The sequence below is a fragment of the Anas acuta genome, chromosome 13 (genome assembly GCF_963932015.1).
Source record: "Anas acuta chromosome 13, bAnaAcu1.1, whole genome shotgun sequence".
NCBI classification, from domain to species: Eukaryota; Metazoa; Chordata; class Aves; order Anseriformes; family Anatidae; genus Anas; species Anas acuta.
Genome location: NC_088991.1, coordinates 6,219,395 through 6,237,858, shown reverse-complemented (window position 1 = coordinate 6,237,858; position 18,464 = coordinate 6,219,395). Strand labels below are relative to the sequence as shown.

The 18,464-nt window shown below is 50.2% G+C and overlaps 1 protein-coding gene across 6 annotated transcripts; it reads right to left on the bottom strand.

Annotated features, from left to right (window-relative positions):
- Positions 1-1,390: 1,390 nt before the first annotated feature.
- TMLHE (trimethyllysine hydroxylase, epsilon) lies at positions 1,391-18,246 on the bottom strand. Of its 6 annotated transcripts, XM_068696835.1 has the most exons (10): positions 18,036-18,155; positions 17,199-17,326; positions 16,644-16,852; positions 13,327-13,508; positions 11,912-12,088; positions 10,876-11,155; positions 9,603-9,722; positions 6,563-6,799; positions 5,400-5,538; positions 1,391-4,389 (listed from the first exon to the last, which is right to left on the bottom strand). In XM_068696835.1, the coding sequence occupies exons 4-10, from the start codon at positions 13,505-13,507 to the stop codon at positions 4,258-4,260; spliced, it is 1,266 nt and encodes a 421-aa protein (XP_068552936.1). In that variant the 5' UTR covers position 13,508; positions 16,644-16,852; positions 17,199-17,326; positions 18,036-18,155; the 3' UTR covers positions 1,391-4,257. The 6 variants fall into 6 exon arrangements, with proteins under 6 accessions (XP_068552936.1, XP_068552933.1, XP_068552931.1 ...); XM_068696832.1 differs by lacking the exon at positions 16,644-16,852 and having other exon boundaries at positions 18,103-18,246; XM_068696830.1 differs by lacking the exon at positions 16,644-16,852 and having other exon boundaries at positions 18,013-18,198.
- Between the last annotated feature and the right edge of the window lie 218 nt (positions 18,247-18,464).

Genomic DNA, 18,464 nt, shown 5'->3' with positions numbered 1-18,464 from the left:
AAGCGATGTTGTTTTGCACCTCTGTGAGAGCAGATTTAAGACAGGGAAAAAAAATGCTGCGCCACACAGCAGTTGGGAGAGTGAGAGGAGTGAGGAACGGCCTTGCAGGCGCCAAGGTTGGTGAAGAAGGAGGGGGAGAGGTGCTCCAGGTGCAAGTCCCCTGCAGCCTGTGGTGAGGCCCATGGTGAAGCAGGTTGTCCCCCTGCAGCCCATGGAGTACCACGGTGGAGCAGGGTTCCACGCTGCAGCCCGTGGAGGAGACCACGGTGGAGCAGGTGGCCCTGCGCCGACGGAGGCTGCTGCCTGTGGAAGACCCCTGCCGGAGCAGATTCCGGGCCGGACCTGTAGCCCGTGGAGAGGAGCCCACGCAGGAGCAGGTGACCTGGCAGGAGCTGCTGCCCGTGGGGGAGCCAGGTTGGAGCAGTTTTCTCCTGAGGGATGGACCCCGTGGTACGGACCCATATCTGGAGCAGCTCTGGAAGAGCTGCTGCCTGTGGGAAGCCCACGCCGGATCAGTTCGTCAAGGACTGCATCCCGTGGGTGGGACCCCACAGCACAGGGGACGAGAGTGACCGAGAAGGAGCGGCAGAGAAGAAGTGCTGTAGACTGACCATAACCCCCATTCCCCTGCGCGGCTTGGGGGGAGGAGGTGGAAGAGGGTGGAGAGGGTTGGTTTCTTTCCTTTGTTTCTCACTTCTCTAGCTTGTTAGTAATAAGCAATAAATCTTACTATCTCCCTATGCCGAGTCTGTTTTGCCTGTTACAATACTTACTGCGTGATCTTCTCGTCCTTATCTCATCTTGTCCTTATCTCAACCTTTGAGCCCTTTTCATCGTATTCTCTCCCTGTTCCTCTTTGAGGAAGAGGAATGAGAGAGTGGCTGTGGTGGAGCTCGGCTGCCCCCGAGTGGAATCATGACACACACGTGGATACATCCCATTGGGACCCACGGATTTGTGTGCGCTGAGCCCACTCAGATGCTCCCAAACCACTCCCTTGTCAACAACGAGGGAGCCCTCCACTTCCCAGACCCTTTCTCCTCCATACAGGGTCCAGGAGTTGCAGGGGGAGTCCTTGAAGCGAAGACTGAAGCACAGAAAGCATTCAGTATCTCCGCCTTCTCGGCATCTCCCGTTACCAGGACATCCCCTCGTTCAGCAAGGGACCCACATTATCCCTTCCTTTTACTGTTTACATACTTAAAGGATAATAAGAAGGGTTTTTTTTTTTTATCTCTTTTGCAAGAAACAGAAGCTGCTTCAGGCCTAGAGTCACAGGTGGATGTGACATGTCACTCAGATTTTGACTTATTTTTTCCCTGTTCCTTGCCTCTTCTGCCATCATGTGGCCACTGAAAAGAATGAACACAGAGAAGCCCTTGGAGACGCATTGATTTACCCCTCTCAGATTTATTTCACCTCTGATGGGTAATACAGACTTCAAGATTGCTTGAAATATAGGTCTTGTTAACCTGACCACTATATAATTCATTTAGTAAAATACATCACCACTTACTCCATTTCTTACCTTTGAAAAATGTCTTAAAAACACATACAGTGGTACCCTAGTGCACGGGGAGGGAGAAGGAAGCAGTTCATCATTTATTGGCTGAAAGGACTGAAAGAGCTGGATTATAAAAACTGATCCGATCTCATTACAGCAAACAACCAGTTCTGCAACAGATATCCACATCAGACTGCAATTGCCCAGAACTCCTGTTTCTACAAATAAGGCTTTGCTGCTCACAGGATGCTTAGGAAGAACTTAGTCCACTTGGGAAGCGGGGAAGAGGGGGAAGGTAACACTAAAGAAAGCTCTCTCCCCTCCCCATTTTATTATTGAAGTGGCTAAATTAAGCTGAACACCTATGAGAAAATGTGTGTCTGCTACATTCACGGTGGATAGTTTTCCCCCAGACGCATGACACAATCACCTTGAGGACTGCGCTGGCTTGGAGGTGGCTCAGAAGAGGAGTCTGGTTGCTGAAGACCACAGCTCTTGGCAGCCCCACACCGCTCAGCGGGAGGCAGGTACCATAACCACGTTCCTCACCAAAGGCACAGGTATTGCTACAATTGTCAATGGTTTGGTCAGTTCTCCCTTGTGCTAGCCATAGTCCTGCACGCTCCACCTCGGGGCAGCAGCAGATTTTTGGCTTGCAGCTGATAAAAACGGAGATCCCCTGCACAGAGGAAGGTAAAGCTGGTCTCAGTGACTAAGGGATGGGTTCCACATGAACCCAAGTGTTTTTCCCTCTTATTCTCAGGGAGCACAGGGAGACAAGAGCCACTCAGGAACCCTCAACAGGTTTTGAAATACTGATCAGGCTCTTCTGTCCCCTCCTGTGTCATTTAACAGGCTGATTTTGTCACGACCTCTCCTCACATGCTCCAGGCCTTGGCTTCACCCAGAAGTACAAGGTGGAACCACCCTGGAGCATCTGAGATGGGTTGTGCGAGAAGCGTATGTAACCACAGGGGGCTGCTACTTCCACAAGATTAATGAAGACTTTCAAAACTTCATACTCGAGTTACGCTGGCATAACTGGCATCTAAGGAGAAGCTATAAACCAAGTGTTTGGCAAAGAAAGTAACAGAAGTAATGTACACTGGAGGCTGCTTGAGGAACCCAGTGGCTCAGCCTAGAGGAAAACTCAAGCTCCTGCCCATGCCTGAGGCTGCCATCCGCAGCCCTTGTGAGAACAGGAGCTGACAGAAGCCAGCTCGCTCCGTGCCTGCTGCCACATGGCCCAGGTTTCACTTCCTTACGTGTCCTCTGATCAACAGCTTCCTGAGCCTTGGCTCTGAAACCCCTTTCATCTCCTGACGGCTCACTGCAGGCAGGGCATGCTGCAGAAGACAGCATAAGGTAGCTCAGTCCACAAGAACAGAAGCTTTTAAGAGTGCCTCCTAGCACTAGGATCTATACATTCAGTATTTAGATTCAATGAGGGCAGCAGGTTTAGCACACGTGCATCTGCACTGCACTTGTACCTTAGGCATGACAGCATTTTGCTTGCACAGGAAAGCCAGGAGGGAACAGGACCAGCCCTGTTTTCAGGTCCAGTCAGAGCAGAGTGGATATCCCCAAAGATAAGGAAGAACAGAAGAATAAAACCTCTTGATTTTACAGCTTCTATTTTTCTAGTAATATGGGATTTATTTTTGTTCCTTATGGTTGTTCAGTGTGCCAAACTCTCCAATTTATCCTCCCTACCACCACGAGTTGAAAGGCACCTCTGTGTTTATTACCTTCATATGTAGAAAACTCTGGTGAAAAAGAGTCAGCCTCATCCAGCAGCCAGTGTAAAGATGCCCTAAGACAAATTCCTCCTTCAGAGAAGATGAAAGAGTAGGCACAGTGGGAAATGTCAGTAAACACTGCAGCTGTTGAGCCTTGACTCTCAATATAAGCATGGTGCAACAGGCAGAAAGAACACCAGACAGCATTACATCACTGAGGTCAAGAAAACATGAGAAATACACCCCTCATCCAACACATCTCTCCTTCCCAACATGCAGATTTTACTACTTGCCCTTTTTCTTCTACCGTAAGCCTTTTCAGAAACACCCTAACTACAAGAGCTTCTCTTTCCAGGCCACCCCTCAAGCAGCATGGATTGTATCAGTGCCTGTTATAAGGGTACGCAGTATATTTAAGAGGAAGGAATTCACTGATACATGCCAACAGCCCTCAGTTTGAGTAGTGGCACTTCCATCAAAATAAGGGTTTTTTTTTCCCCCCCTAGAGAAAAAAATTTCTCTAGAAGGTGTAAAGTCCTGACTTTACATTTTCTCTAGAAGTTGTGAAGTCCAGCCTGGGGTGAGACGAGACTCCAGGTATATCCATTCTGCTCTGCTATGCCAAACAAAAAAAAAAAAAACAACATAGAAATGACAGGAAAGGCTGAACAACAGAGAGAAACAGATTTCAGATCCTGAAGGCACTTGATCAGAGGAGCACTTCACATCAACAGGTGCTGGGAGCACTTCTCACAGCATGCTTAACCCCGATTCACTGCAGCTGAGACAAACTGGCTGGCTGCACAGACAGCACGAGCTGACCCTGCTCGGACAAAGGCAGAACGCGGTCCCAAAAAGCTCCCATAACCTTGGGCTTCCACCTGCTCCCTCTCCCGGGCAGGCAGAGAGAGAGAACTGCTCTGAGAAGGTGGAGGTGTCTGAGGTACGTGCAACGCCTTCCTCGTGGTGACACAGCAGCACGGAGCTCTGCCTCCCCGCGGCGGGTGGCCGGCGCTAGGCTTGCAGTCCCAGCAGGCGCGCGGTGTTCAGCACGTCGTCTCTCGTCAGGTAGCAGCCACAGAGCTGGCGGTACCCCGTGAACGCTTCCCGCCCGTGCAGGACGCGCCAGTTGTCTATGAAGAGTGCCTGCAAGGGAAGAGGAGAGGTCGTCGGGATGAGGGGGAGCACTGCAGCTGAACCAGGACCCGCTGACACCACAGGTCCTGGAGCTGGAGCTGTAACCTTCCCGTTCAGCATGAAACCGTACGCAGGTGGCTGATCTGATCTAGCACAGCTCTAGTACCTGAAGCCAGCGGCTCGGCTCCGCTGCTAACCACAGGTTAAAACGGGTCAGCTAGCAAAGTGTTTCTGGGTCATTGCTTTGCTTTTGTGCTGCAGAGGTTGGGCAACAGCGCACCAGCAACGGAAACTGGCCATCTTCAGCCTCCAGCGTGACACTTTTCCCCAGGCATCCTTGAGAACAGAGAGCTGTAGGGGCTCTTTGATGTGAGCATCTTTCATACCTGGGGCCCTAGGTTCACACTGAATCTAGACCCATCTAGACCCTGTAGGAATAAAAACCCTTTCAAGCAGGCACAGCTGGCAGAAGAAGCCTCTAAGTCTGTGAATGAAGCTCTCGCCCTTCAAGCTCTTCCAAAAACTGCACCCAGCATCGGCCTTTCAAACCCAGGGCAGAGCTTTTCCCTTTTAGTCCCAAGACGTGCTAAGATATTTCTGGGACAGTGAGGAGAGCTCAGGTCTCCTGTGATTCGCTGGCAATGTAGGGATTCAGATATAACCTCAGAATAGAAGTAAATTCAGCTTTCCACGTGCCCTTTACTTTTCCATTAGAAGAAGATTCTCTGCTTCTGGAACAAGACAGAGGCCAAACAGTGCATGCTTCCAAGGGTCCTCATTCAGTGACTGAAAATACCTTCCTCCTCTCCCCTGGTCTGAGCTAACTGTATATTCTTTCACAAAAGTAGGAATATACATGCAACAGATGCCATCACTGGAATACAAGGCACCTTAAAACAGCTGTGAAGAGGAAAATTTCAGCACAGGGTTTGCCTGAAGCATTCACCTTTGCGGTAACGTCCAGAAGAGCACCCTGCCTCCCTGCCCGTACCAAACACGGGTGAGCCTCCGAGTCCTACCTTGCCTGGCTTCAGTTTGACCCACAGCTCATTTTCTGGTCTCCTGAGCTCGGCGGTGAGCGTGCGGTGAGCGGTGTACCAGCGATGCACCACATCGTAAGGCACCGTGTTGATGACTGCACGATCGTAGTTATTGTATCTGGAGGTAAAGGCGACAGAAAACAGACTGCTTATGGGGCCCCAAGAGCAGCCAGGTGTTCCCAGAGGGAGCCTCCGAAGATCTGAAGACACAGATTAGCCAGCATTTAAGGGAGGCTGTGAGATGAGTGGGCAGGTTATGCTGCAGGACTTTGGATCAAGGGAGAGTTTGCTGCCAACTGTACCACAGGTTTTGCTGTTTCTCATGGAAGGCTGCCCCATGCAATCTCGGTGGTGGGAAAGGAAGAGTGGGAATGAAAGAGAAGCCCATCAGCAGCGAGGTATATTGAAAACTTCTTTCCTCAGTGGAAATGAAGCCCACACAACCTAGCAGCTTGCTGTCTGCTCAGCCAGAAGCTCCAAGCTATTGAGGAAAGGCCAGGCTCTAAACAGAGGCAGGCTGCTCACGTGGATAAGGGGGCACTAGTGCCAGCAACTCATACTAGCTGGTGTAGTGGTTCTGCAAACCACCACAGACACAGCAAAGGATGAGACTAGGTGTTGGTTTTTTTAGCACAGAAGTGCAAAATAGTGCTGGATGACCTCCTGTGCTAAGCCAAGATGGAATTTCAAAAAGCAGCTCTCAAATGAAGAAACATGAGCTTGGACACTTGACATGGGGCAGGATCAGGGTCACCCCAGTGAGGCTCTAACGACTGGCAGTAGGATGGGCATTTGCTCATACCCAGATCTAACGGTGCTGCTCCTACATAACACACACAGTGGCAAAAATGTCTGAAGCCAAGCCCCTGAACTAGCCCTCAGTGGGGCCGAGGGCACAGAGATAAAGATAACAGGAGCTAAAAGCAAAGCTCAGGAGTGATACCCCTCTTTGCATCAGTGGTTCTGACACTTCCTCAAAGGCAGCATTGCAAAACCCAGGAGGAAACACACGGTGTTTTTGTGGTTTCACTCCCTCCATCAAACATACATTGGTTTTCTGTCTGAATTTTCTTCTGCAAACCACTACATTTTGACAGAACCCTATCCCTGTATGCACAAGGCCTCCCTCTCACTGATGTTACCTGATCAGATAAAGTTCGTTGTTCCAGGGATAGACGTTGAGGACTGGCCCAACTCCGATCATGTGGTTGTGACAGTCGCCCACGTTCTCGACGTACTCGTGCTTCAGGGGCACCTTGCTTAGCAGCTCAAATTGATCGGGGGCTTGCCGGAGAACCTGCTCCGCCGCGTAGAAGCCGTCCACCAGCAGCGTGCGCCCGCCCGTCCCCTCGTGCTTGAGGCAGTGAAACACCTGGATGCTGCAGGGGGGAGAGAATGCAGAGCACAAGAGAAAAGACCTCAGATGTCTGTCCTGTGGAGAGAATGTGCTCCCCCAGACCCAGACAATGCATACTGATGTATCTGCCGGTTACGACAGGCTTATCTGTTGTCTCCTTCATTTCACTAACACCTGCTAAGGAACGGAGACTGCCCAGCAAGCAGCAGCTCTGCCTGATGTTTCTTCAGCTCTCATGCGTTTTGACTTCTGAGAAGAGATCTACTGCTTACACCATCCCCCAGATCAAACCATGCAAGCTGGGAGACTTGAAGTGGTGCAGGCACGTGTCTGCACCACAAGGTCCATCTGGGCTGCAGGATGGAGAGGTTCAAAAGCACAAAACTAACTTCCCTAGAACAAGGAGGCAGCTGAAGGCATGCTGGTGGTACTGCTGAGGTCTCCAGCAACTGCAAGGGGAGCTCAGGGTGACTCTCACACAAAGGCACGTAAATCAGGGTCTCGCAGCTAATCAGGAGCCCCCTGAGTCGACTTGTTAAAGACCCCTTGGGAAGCCTGGAGCAGAGGAGTCCCAAATGAGAACCCTACCTACAGGGGCACTGCCTCCCTAGCAGGAAGCTGTCCAACTCAGCTAAATAGCTTTTGCTTTTTTACTTTTCTGAAGATTCGTTCATTCCCTCCCTTTTCATCCAAGCCTGTTAGACCTTGCATTCTCAGAAACAAACGCCCAGGAGCTGCCTTGAGCCACGCACTGCCAGTTTTCATGGTGTACCAACTTCACCTGTCAGAAGACAAACACAACCTTTTGGGGTTTCATCTCCTGATCTCCTTTGAGGCCTCTTAACCCAGTCCCACAGCAAATGATGTGGCACAAGCTCCCAGTTCCAGCCTCACCAGCACCTTTTCACCTTGGTTCAATGAACCCTTAAAACCACAGAAGATTTAGAATAATTTCAGTCAGTCCACAAGGATGGGAGCTCAGGATGCCCAAGCCCTTGTGGCTCTGCTCCTTGAAGGCACCTTCTCGTGCAGCTTGGGGCACTGAGAAAGTCTCTTTTTATGGCAGGCTCTTTGCTGCCCACTGAGTGAGACAATGCCGCAGTCTTTCCCATGCCTCGAGGAGTTCCTCTCCTCTACCCTTTACAAAAAGGTAACTCGAGACTTGTCAGATTTAGCTGATTTCACCCAAAGCGGTGAGGGAAAGCAGACATTCAAATGAACAAACCTTTCTTGAAAAAAAAAATAAAATAAAAATCACCTTTTCTCTGGAAGCAGGTCAAAGACAGTTTAAATTGTTTCTGAAGCAGTCTGAGCAGAAGGGATTTTTGGCAGATAGGGGCTCAGGAAAGCAAGAAATTCGTGTTCTTCCTGCAAAACTAAGGTTTTGCAGGATTGCAAGCATTAACGGTTAGCCCTACTAGCCTGGTCCACAGTGTCACTGCTTACTGCAGCTGAGAATATACCTACCTGAAAGAAAGGGAACTTTTCCAAGTAGAAAACAAAGGTATGAAAATAGCTGATGAGCTCTCTAGTTCTCACACTGAGCAGCTTAATCAAAGCGTATCTGTAGGCTGAAGCTCTGATTACTGGTTACTTCAGCGTTTGACTTTGGGGGAGATTTGGTGAGCTCCTAAAACAAGTCAGGCAAGCAGGTAACTGCACAGGCCATGAAAGCACATGGATTCTACAGTCAGCTGTTCACTGAAAACACAGAAGCCAACTAGATCAGTCTTGAAAGATGTGCCTGGATTTAAGTTTTATTTATCTACTTCTAGCACACTAAAAACTGCGTACCTTGCTTCCAGGACCTCGCTTCAGAGCAAAAGCTACCACTCAAAAGCTTTGTGCTAGGTTAGGCATGGGCAACCTGGGTGCCTCCTTGGCTGGCACGATCTTTCCTGGTCTGAAGGACTGCTCTGAAATCCGTATGCAGGCTGCAGATCCCACCCCTTGGCCCTCCTCTACTTTTCCAGCTCTGCCTCACAGCCCCTTCCCATTAAGATGCTTAGCAACTTAACGGCCTCACTTGGGAAGAGCTAATCCTGCCCTAGGGCAGGAGGTGTAGACGAGATGGCTTCTCCTAGCCTTTGTAGTGCTACTTCCATATGAAGTCACAGTCCTTCCATCAGTTCTCCCCCAGGGCCATTTCATTGATTCTTTTCTTCATTGAGATGAAAGCAGACAAAAAAAGAGAATGAAGGTAGAAATTAAGCCTCTTGCACTTTAGTGGGAATCACGCTCCCGGCTGCTGCCTTTCTTTCTCCAACCAGGTACAAAACTTGCAGCCCGGAGGCTATATTGGAAAAGCAGTTTGCAAAACAGCATTTGGGAAACAACTGTAGCTACAAACTTTTTTTTTTAGAAGCACAGACAGGTGTGAACTTTGAAGGGCTGGAGAAGCCTGGTTTCTGACTACCTCCAGGGCTGCACCATTGCCAAGATGCAAATCCCAACCAGTTTGAAGGAGAGCAACTGCACAGGGCATACGTGAGGACAGCACGTACGTCTGGTACCACTCATGCAGCTTGGGAGGGCAGAGACATTTGCTGCAGGCTGTGCAGAGGCAAGCTGCTCCCTCCTTCCCCATAGGCTACCACTGAAGCTAACAGCCAACTCCTTCATTGCCTGCATTCTGGAGGACCTTGGAGTTTGAAGCACAGGAAAGACTACAGACTACCCCACTCCAGAGGAATCAGGCAGGATCCAGAGTTACGGTGTGACTGGCACCACTAAATCCCATCAGCAGAGCTGCAAACACTGAACTGCATCACCGTGAATGACGCCTGCCTTCTGCACTGTGTGTGTGGAGCAGCAGCAGCACGTACCCGCAGGGCTCCTGGAAATAGGTCGTGTCGGTGTGCCGATCCAGAGCCAGCTTGGTGTAGGCGGTGTCTCCCCGGGAGAAGTCGGAGGTGAAGTACCACATTCTGCCATAAATGGTCTCCCTGCAAGAGAGGTGGGCAGTTATCAGAGCGCTGCAGGGGTCGGCACTGAGCTAAACCAGATCCTCTCCCTCTTGAGGTTACTCCCCTTTATCTTACACACAGCACACACAGAGTGAATTCAAACAGCAAATCATCCCGAGTTAACAGGATTCATGCTGTCAAAGAGATGGTGCTTCTAATGCCTCCTCCTAGTATTCAATTTATTTCCTCCTTGAGAAGACTGATGGCAATAAGTCTTCTCCTCCACAAATACACAACTTCACTCTGAAGATCAGCCCGCCAAATCAAGGACACACTGAGCAACATTAGGAGTGACCAGAGCCCAGGTTTGTACCTTGTTGTACAGGTCTGTGCCTTTGTTTGTACCCACCTTGAGTACAATCCCCATCTCTGTTCTTAAGATACTCCATTTTCACCCACCTCCCCCTGCAATGTGCATGGCAGGAAGGCAAGGACCCAGTAGCAACAAACAGTACTGAGGGGCTACAGGAGGAGGGTAAGAATCTGGAGAAAAATGTTGGCTGGATATTCCTCAAGACCTTTATTTCTCTTTGGAGTGGCTATTCATCAATAGAAATCCCTCCTCTCCTAATGGACCATAGCAAGTTTAGCCGTTTGTGCAGCTTGGATAAAACTCACTCAAACCCAGGCTTGCCATGCTGTTGTTGTGTTTCAAACACAGAAGAAAAGTTTCCCAGTATTTTTCTTTGGTGAGAGCTACAAATTGTTTTTGATCTCCCTGGCTCCCAGGGCCAGGGCTGACCTCCTAACCTTTCAAGTCATAACAGGAAATGTCTCTCCTTGCAAAGCTCAAGTCTTCCCAGACTGGCTCCTTCCCTCAGTCACTCCTCTCTGTGCACAGTCCCACTATCACAAAAGTCATCGCATGCTCCCGAGGCAGCTCTGTAACCTACTGACTCCAGGCCTCCCCCCAAAAAGAGGCCAGATCCCACAGTGCTGTACCGCATCTCTGTTCACGGGGACCGGCCAGGGACTGCAGATGACCTAGACCCTTCATCTGCAAACCAAGCCATGCTGCACAACGTGTAGGATATGAGGGCAGCACCTTTCCAAAGAAAAAGGAAGCAACAGCCTCCCATTCACGGCTCCTCTACAAAGCTACCCGTGGCCTTCCTGGGGCAGCCCCTGTTACCTGATTAAGCTGATCCTTTCTGCTAAGATTTGCGTGTCCTCTTTGGTGGGAGTGACATTCTCAACAAAAGCGATCCCATACAACAGGAAGTTTTGCAGGAACTCCTTCAGCCCCTCGTCTGTCTCCAGGAAGCTCCGGCAGTCGACGGATGGGACCTGGGCTTGGCGGTAGATTTCGGCGTTCCAGAGGATCCGCGGGTGCATGACCCGCTGCTTCTGCCCCTCGTAGCTGTTCTTCACCAGCCACTCCAGCCCGTACCGCGTAACGTGCCCGTCCGGCCCTGTGGCAAATAAGCAGGGTCACGGTCACTGCAATCGCACTGAACAGACCGAGAGAGATCACAGACACTGCAACCATCAGTCTAGGACAATCCCCTCCTAATTTTGCCTAATGACAGACTCTTTAGAACCTCACTGAAAGCTTAAGTATTACTTGGTTCAGGCCACAAGTCCTATAAGTACTGTCAACAACCCCAACTCCAGGCCTAAGCGTTTCTACTTCAGGGGTTTTGTTTTCTAGTGACAGGACACTGAAGAAGCAGCACTGATGACAACCCCATAAATGAGGGTACCGTAAATGAAAGTTCTTTGTTCTGCTGCGATTTAAGCAGCCGGGAAGCAGAGGAGAAAGGACACAAGATGTGAATTCTAATCAGAGACACCAGTTCAAATAGGACAGAGCAAGGATAAGATAGTCAACCATTTCTTGACTGATCTCTTCACTATCTGCACGGCTCCCACGTTCAAACAAACCAATAAACTACCCAGACACTGGAGATACACTCAAGAGGGGAGGGAGAAGGTAAGGGGGAGAAGAAAACCAGACATAAATAAGGCTGAGTTATGTTTACAGCAACAGCCCTGCTCAGAAGAGCAATGTTTTAAGATCAGCTTAGAGCTACATCTCCTCCCAAAACAGCTCCTGATTTAGAGATAAGGTTTGCTAGTAGAGGGCAGCCTTCAGAGCAGGATCTATCCACCAGCCTCCTTCCAAACAGGACTGGTAGTCCATGAAAGATGAGTGTTTTGATACTCACACGTGAGGAAGAGCGTGGTCTCATCCACTCGGACAGCCTTGGGCTTGATTCCCAGGTCCACGCTAGCCGTGTCCAAGCTGCGCTGGTTCGTCTTGGCGTTGTAGCAGGAAGCTGAGCGGCAGTGGTCCCGCAGCCAGACGAAATCGAAGCGCATCAGCGTGTTTGCATACCTGAGCTCTGCAAAGAGACGGGCACAGAAGACGCACCGGTGTGAACAGTGAGAGAAATACAACAGGAAAACCCACAAGTTATGATCCCACTTCCAGGGGACACAGGCTGTTAGACTTAGCACCTCTCAGTGCACGTGAAGCTAGCTTTTCACTTGAAGACCATCCACAGGCAGCCTCATCCTGCAACAGGGAGAAGGAGTGTGGCTAACACACACGATGCTCATTTATTTATGTCTATCTTCTCTCTTCAAGAAGTAAATTTGGATCTGCCCAGCAGCTGCTGCACACAGCAAGGTTCCCTCTCTCCCTCCCATATAGGAGCAGACCCCATCACACCAATACAGATCAGAATCAACTAACTAATCACATCAACATGCAAACCAAACACACGAGACAACACCATGACCTCCACACAGAGCTTTGATACCCGTTTATCATTACTACAAAGCCTCACCTTCTTGTTCCCTCCTGGGACAGCCCAAAGGCCTTCAGAGGGGGGTCAGAGCCAGGATGGGCAACAGGAGAGCCCTTCCTGCTCTACTGCTGCTCATCTGTGAGATCTAAGTATCCGAGGGATGAAACAACAACATCCTTTTTCAGGGGGCCACTGTGCTTGATGAAACACTCAGCAATCCCCTTTAGAGATATGCTCACAAGGGGATTCCACAGTACCAGGCCTTCTAACCAGCCTCAGCAGACATCACCAGGCTGATGCTGGGTATCTGCAGGTACCAAACGAAGCAGACCATGGAGAAATGTGCTTTGGTTGCTAAGTTGTCTCGAAAAAAACAGAGGACAAAGCAGCATTAGACTGAGTTTGTAACTGGCTTGCTTTCGTCAAGGAAGGTGTGCCTTAACTTTTCCTTAAGCTGTCTCGCAGTGAGGGATGACTGGCATCAAAAAGCCTTCAGTGCTCGTGCCATCCAGCCACACTAAAAGGCTGCTTACAGACCCGCTCTAACTACTGTGTTTCAACACGTTGTTTTAAGCAAAATCTGCAAGCGGGGGAAGGCAGAGAGCTGGGGACACACCGAGCCAGTCACCCCAGCTGCAAGTCAGAGCCCCAAACATCACACAGTGAACAACTGATGGACGGGGCAAGGTTCAGATGCAGTCAGAGTTCAGGAATTGCTCAAGTTCTCAGTGAGCATTGCTTCGTTTCTCATAAGGGACTCATGAGAGGCCAGGAAAACCTCGCTCCTCTCCCCAGGAAGCTCAGAAGCAGGCTCAAAACCACACACCTACCCAGGTGATCGCCGTGCAGCTGCCAGGCACAGCTCAGGGACTCCGGGGCCGTGTGGTGGCAGCGAGCTGCAGCAGTGGGGACGATCCTTGTGCTGTGGGGCAGCCCCAGCGAGCCATGCCCAGCACGTCGGCTCTGCCAGCACGGCAGGCCCAGCAGGCACGCCAGCCTCCGGCACCACATCCTGAGGACGAGAAGAAGGAGAACAAGGTGAGACAGCTGTGCTGCTGTTACTGGTGGAATCACAGAGCCTTCATGGTAATCTCTGCAAGATTTCGGTCAGCAGCAGCAGATACTTCTGTAGAAAACACCAACACGCAGAAGGGCCACGAAGCTGGCAAGGGAAAACGGGCTGCCCTTAAAAACTGGGTGTAATGGAAGCAGCAAGGAATTAACCATCAGGGGAGTGATGACTTCTGTAAAACAAGCTAATCCAATCCAAGCACACCAGTTAGAAACGGAGGAGAGGGGAATCTGGCTTGTTTTGTGACCACCATAATCTCCAGCAGAAAAATAGTCCTGAGAAGTAAATGAGATCTCAGGATTTATCACTTCCAGAAGAGACAGCTGTGGTGTTCAATGCTCTTTACAAAACACTGGCAAAACCTCCCCTGCTGCAGGTCTTTCCCCCTCTTTGGCCTTCCCAATTTGAATTTCCCCTTCCTGGACAGAGCTGACCAGGGAAGGAGAGAAGATCAACCTTGGTTACAGAAGCAAGATCTAGAGGAATCCAGTAATTAGGGCAGTTCTAGAAAAAGTATGCGAAACAATGAGGAGGAGGAGGAGAAAGATCTCTCTTTCTGCCAAAGGGCACAGCCAGAATGGAAGAGTAACCAGTCACAGTTAACTTTTGACCAGAGATGAGAAGGTGACTTCCCACAGGCTGGTTTGTAACGCTTCAGTGCGATCAAAGGCAGAAACCCTGCGAGTTTTAAGATGTGAAACCACACTAAATGCTCTGTCACGTGTTCATTAAGCTACAGAGGACAGGTCTAAACCCAGCAGGATTTCAACAACGCTTTGATCTGGAGCACGTAGGAATTCAGTATCGCTGGACAACACACAGGCACAGGAAGAATTTCTTATCCCAGTTTTCTGACTGCCCTTCACTTTCTATCTGAAGAGCACAGACTGGTGCCTCAGCTGTCCAACCTGCTTCTCCCCTTCATAGCTGACTTCCTACAGAGATCTCAAAAGTTAGTAAGAATGTAGTAGGAACAGTAAAATCGGTACAGACGTGGCACACTCACGGAAAAGAATTTGCTGAGAAGGAAAGAGACTGAGAACTCTAGGAAAAAAAAAAAAAGAAAACAAGATAATGCAGTTTGAGAGTAATATGCAAACCGCTGTGTTCTGGAAGGTGCTTGGCCACAATCTGCACAAGCCACCAACAGCTTGAGAGCTGCAGAAAGAAGGTTCTGATTTCTGGGGCTGCTAAAGCGCAATATTCCCACCTAAGCAGACTGCTGAGAACCAAGCCACGGGTTACCACTCACAAAGCTCAAGACCATGCTTTCTGAAAGAAAAACACAAAGGCAGACTTGCTCCTTTTTGGCTTTTGGATCTCAAGAATACCCACTAGCTCAGAGGGGATAAAAAGAAGCAGGCGTGTGCAAATAAGCTTCCTATCTCCTCACACAAGACCGCGCAGGACACAAAGCTGATAGGAAAAGCACATCTATAAATCCATTTAGAAAGTGGCCTCTGCCTGGGGCAGCTCCAGCCGTAGTTATCTTTCTGCACATGTTCTTTTTATCTCTGTCTTCTTCCAGTATCAAAACTTACCAGAGGATAAACACAGGTAATGGTAAGTGACCCAGATATTTAATCTAATCAATGAGACCTCTTGCTCCTCTGCTGGTCTTGCTGGAAGCAGACACCACAAACAGCTCAGAGAAGCCATAAATTAAATCTTTCCAAGAGACACTAAAAGTAAGAGGAGCTGAACACACACACACACAAATCTACATGATTAGAGAGAATTTCCATTTTGTCTTTGAGCTTGTTTAACCGAAGCTAACAGCTCTCTCCTGGCTGAGATCAGGTATGCGAACAGCTCACTCTTTCTCCCACTCCTCCTGTTCACCTCACGTCTACCCTTCTGATCTTTCTGTTGTCCACATCACACACACCTCACCTGGACACCACTGAAATGCACCAGCTGCAAGGTTTCAAGACCAAATTTCCCTTGAAATCCATAAAGAACAATCAGGAGGAAGGAGACAGCAATCTATGTAAAGGCAAACTGACTTTCAGAAGGGGGAGATCTTCAGTTTCCAACTCTGCCCCTCTGTCAAAGCAAGACAAGGTCCTGTGCAGACACTGTACAGAGCATCTTGCTTGCCTGATCTCATCCAAGAGCCCACCACCTGGTGAATGAATAGAGGTGACAGGCTGAGCAGGAAGCACAGAGCTGCAGGAAAGGCAGAAAACTTGAATATATTGTGCTTTGAAGAACACTGTGAGGCTCCTGAGAGCGTGAAGACAAGAGACATGCTGTGAGAGGAGGAAGGAAGAGCCTCACGAGGGGCTTGTTTATCCAGGAGACTTTCCTCCTGAACCCTCAGTGGTCTGCTCACTGCCAATGCAAGAAGCAATCGGAGTAACCAATCGTGCTGCTTAAAGCTCTTGGAGAAAATAAAAAAAAAAAAGCCACAATTCCCATTCTGAGAAATAAAAACATACCAAGTTGAACAAAATTAGTAACCAAATATTTTCCATCTATCTATCTATATATATGGAAGGAGGAACAACTCTACTCTGTGGACTTCATCCAGCCTTTAGCAAAAAACTTCCCAGAGCATCGTGAGAGCGCCCTGCTGGTGTTCAGCAAGCTGCTCTGCTGCTGGAGCTGTGAACGGACCTGTTCCATCACTCCGTGACAGCATGCCCAGCCTGTTTTTCAAGCTTATTTGGCATCTGAAAAAAAAAAAAAATCTATTTTCCATCAAGCATTTTAAAAGGTCCAGTCTGTCTCTCAGTCTAAAGCAGTTTTCTGGTCTGTAACAAACGCACAGATTTCAACAGCAAAAAAAAAACCCTTACTCACTTGGCTGGGTTTTTAATCTTTCGTTTCTAGAAGCTTTGGAGGAGGCACCCAAACACCACACAGTGCCAATGCCTGAGCGACGGCAGCCTTCAAAAAGAGGATACTGACAAGAGGGGGGCTGTTGCCCTAGAACCAGCCGAGGGACACGACCTAACCTAAGCGATGAACCCCTGCGGTGGGTCAAGTCCCCTGGAACAGGAGTCTCACACACACAGATGCTTCTTTGTCAGCAGAGCTTAAGGTTTAACAGCCCAGGCTGGCCCAGCTTACCTATTAATTACAAAAGAAACAAAAGGCAGAGCGGCTGTCCCCTGCTGAGAAAGGCCTGAGCTGCTGTGGCAGACAGCTCTATTAGATCTCAGCTGTCAGGTATCAGATTCCCCTTCCAGCCCTTCCCAGCAACAGAAAATTTTCAATTAAATTAAGCAGCCTAATGAAGACATCACAGACACTGCCAGCTTCGCAGCTCCTTCGTTTTCCTAGAAGTTAAAAAAAAAATCAATTACCCGCTCCCCCCCGGGTTCGGCACCAACCGCCCAGACTCCAGACCCCTTCCTCACTGCACCACCTTCACCTACCTCGAAGGCAAAGCCTCTCGCCGGGCTCTAAAAAGCTCTTCTGCACCACAGCAGCCAGCCCCAGCGGTGTGACCCCAATAGGGACGCACGTTTACTGGGGTGAACTGCTATTAAATCGCCCCCTTTGCCTTCTGCGTGCCCTGAGAGGGGCCAGGCAGCGTCCCAGGCAGGGAGGGGATGCAATTGGGAAGGGAAAGGGTTTAAAGGAGCTGTGGTGTGAGGCAGAGCCGGCTGCCAGCATCCTTACCTGGGCCTGGGGGAGCTACAGGAGGGCGCAGAGCCGGGGCCCGGTGTCCGAGGGGCCGTGGGGGCCGTGCCGGGGGGTGTCCCCGGGGGGCATCGCTCCTCCGCTGCGGGGCTGGGCCTGCTGCCTTGCTGGGGGGGGACAGAAAGGAGGAAATTAAACCAAAAGCGTCGTGCCCGAATCTCACCGAAAAAAAGAAACAAGAAATGTCGAAGTTGAGCCAAAGCACCCGGCTGAAATCGCACCAAAAATGTAAGTATTGAAATGAAAGCAAAGCACGCTGCCGAAATTACACCGAAAGGCTGCCGGAATTAAACCCAACAGCCCTACAGAAATTAAACAAAACAAAAAAAAGAAATCTCCTGAAATTAAACCCAAACCCGGCTAAATTTAAACCAAAACGCCCTGCTGAAATTAAACCTTAACCCAGCTAAAGTTATACCAAAAAAAACTACTGGAATTAAGCCAAAGCACCCTGCAGATATTAAAACAAAAAAACTGCCAAAATTGAACCCCAAACCCTGCTGAAATTAAACCAAAACGCCCTGCTGAAGCCAAACCTAAAACTTGCTGAAATCACCCCAAAAACCCTCCTGAAATTGAACCAAAGCAGCTTGCCGATATGAAACCACGACACCCCGCTGAAAACAAACCCAAACCCTGCCGAAACCAAACCCCAAACGTGCCGAAACCAAACCCAAAAACACCCTCCCGAAGCCAAACCCAAACCCTGCCGAAATCAACCCAAAACCCCTCCCTGCCAAAATCAACCCCAAACCTTGCCGGAATCACACCGAACCCCCCCGCTGGAACCAACCCCAAACCCTGCCGGAACCGCACCGCAGCACCGGACCGGAGCGAGCCCCAAATCCCGCAGAAATTCCCCCAAAACGCCCCCGCCCCGCACCCGCCGCCAGGCGCCGCCCCCCGCTCCCCAGGCGGGGCCACAGAGAGGGGGGGAGGCCGCGGCTAGAGCGCCGCCCGCCATAGAGACGTGGGAGGTCCTAGAGCGCCGTCATGGAGACGGGCGGGCGGCTATAGAGAGGGCACAGAACTGGCGGAAGAAGGGCAGGGCGCCCACAGAGACCATAGAGAGGAGCGGAGAGGCGGGCAGCGCATGCGCACAGCGCCGGCTCGCGGCCGCCATCTTGTGGGGAGCCCGGGCGGTGCGGGCGGGGATGTGCGCGGCGTTTTGGGGCGAAACCTCGAGGTTTTGGGCAAAAGAGCTCCCGGGGCTGCGCGTGGAGCTATCATAGACATAGGGGTGCC

What these genes read in the sequence shown, in the direction of transcription:
- TMLHE (XM_068696830.1), bottom strand. Translation starts at nt 18,183, where the DNA reads ATGGCGGGCGGCGCTCTAGCCGCGGCCTCCCCCCCTCTCTGTGGCCCC. An exon ending in TATTTCCAGGAGCCCTGCGG is followed by an intron (nt 6,800 to 9,602) that starts GTACGTGCTGCT and finishes TCCCCCCTGCAG; the next exon opens with CATCCAGGTGTTTCACTGCC. An exon ending in AACGAACTTTATCTGATCAG is followed by an intron (nt 5,539 to 6,562) that starts GTAACATCAGTG and finishes CTTTACCTCCAG; the next exon opens with ATACAATAACTACGATCGTG.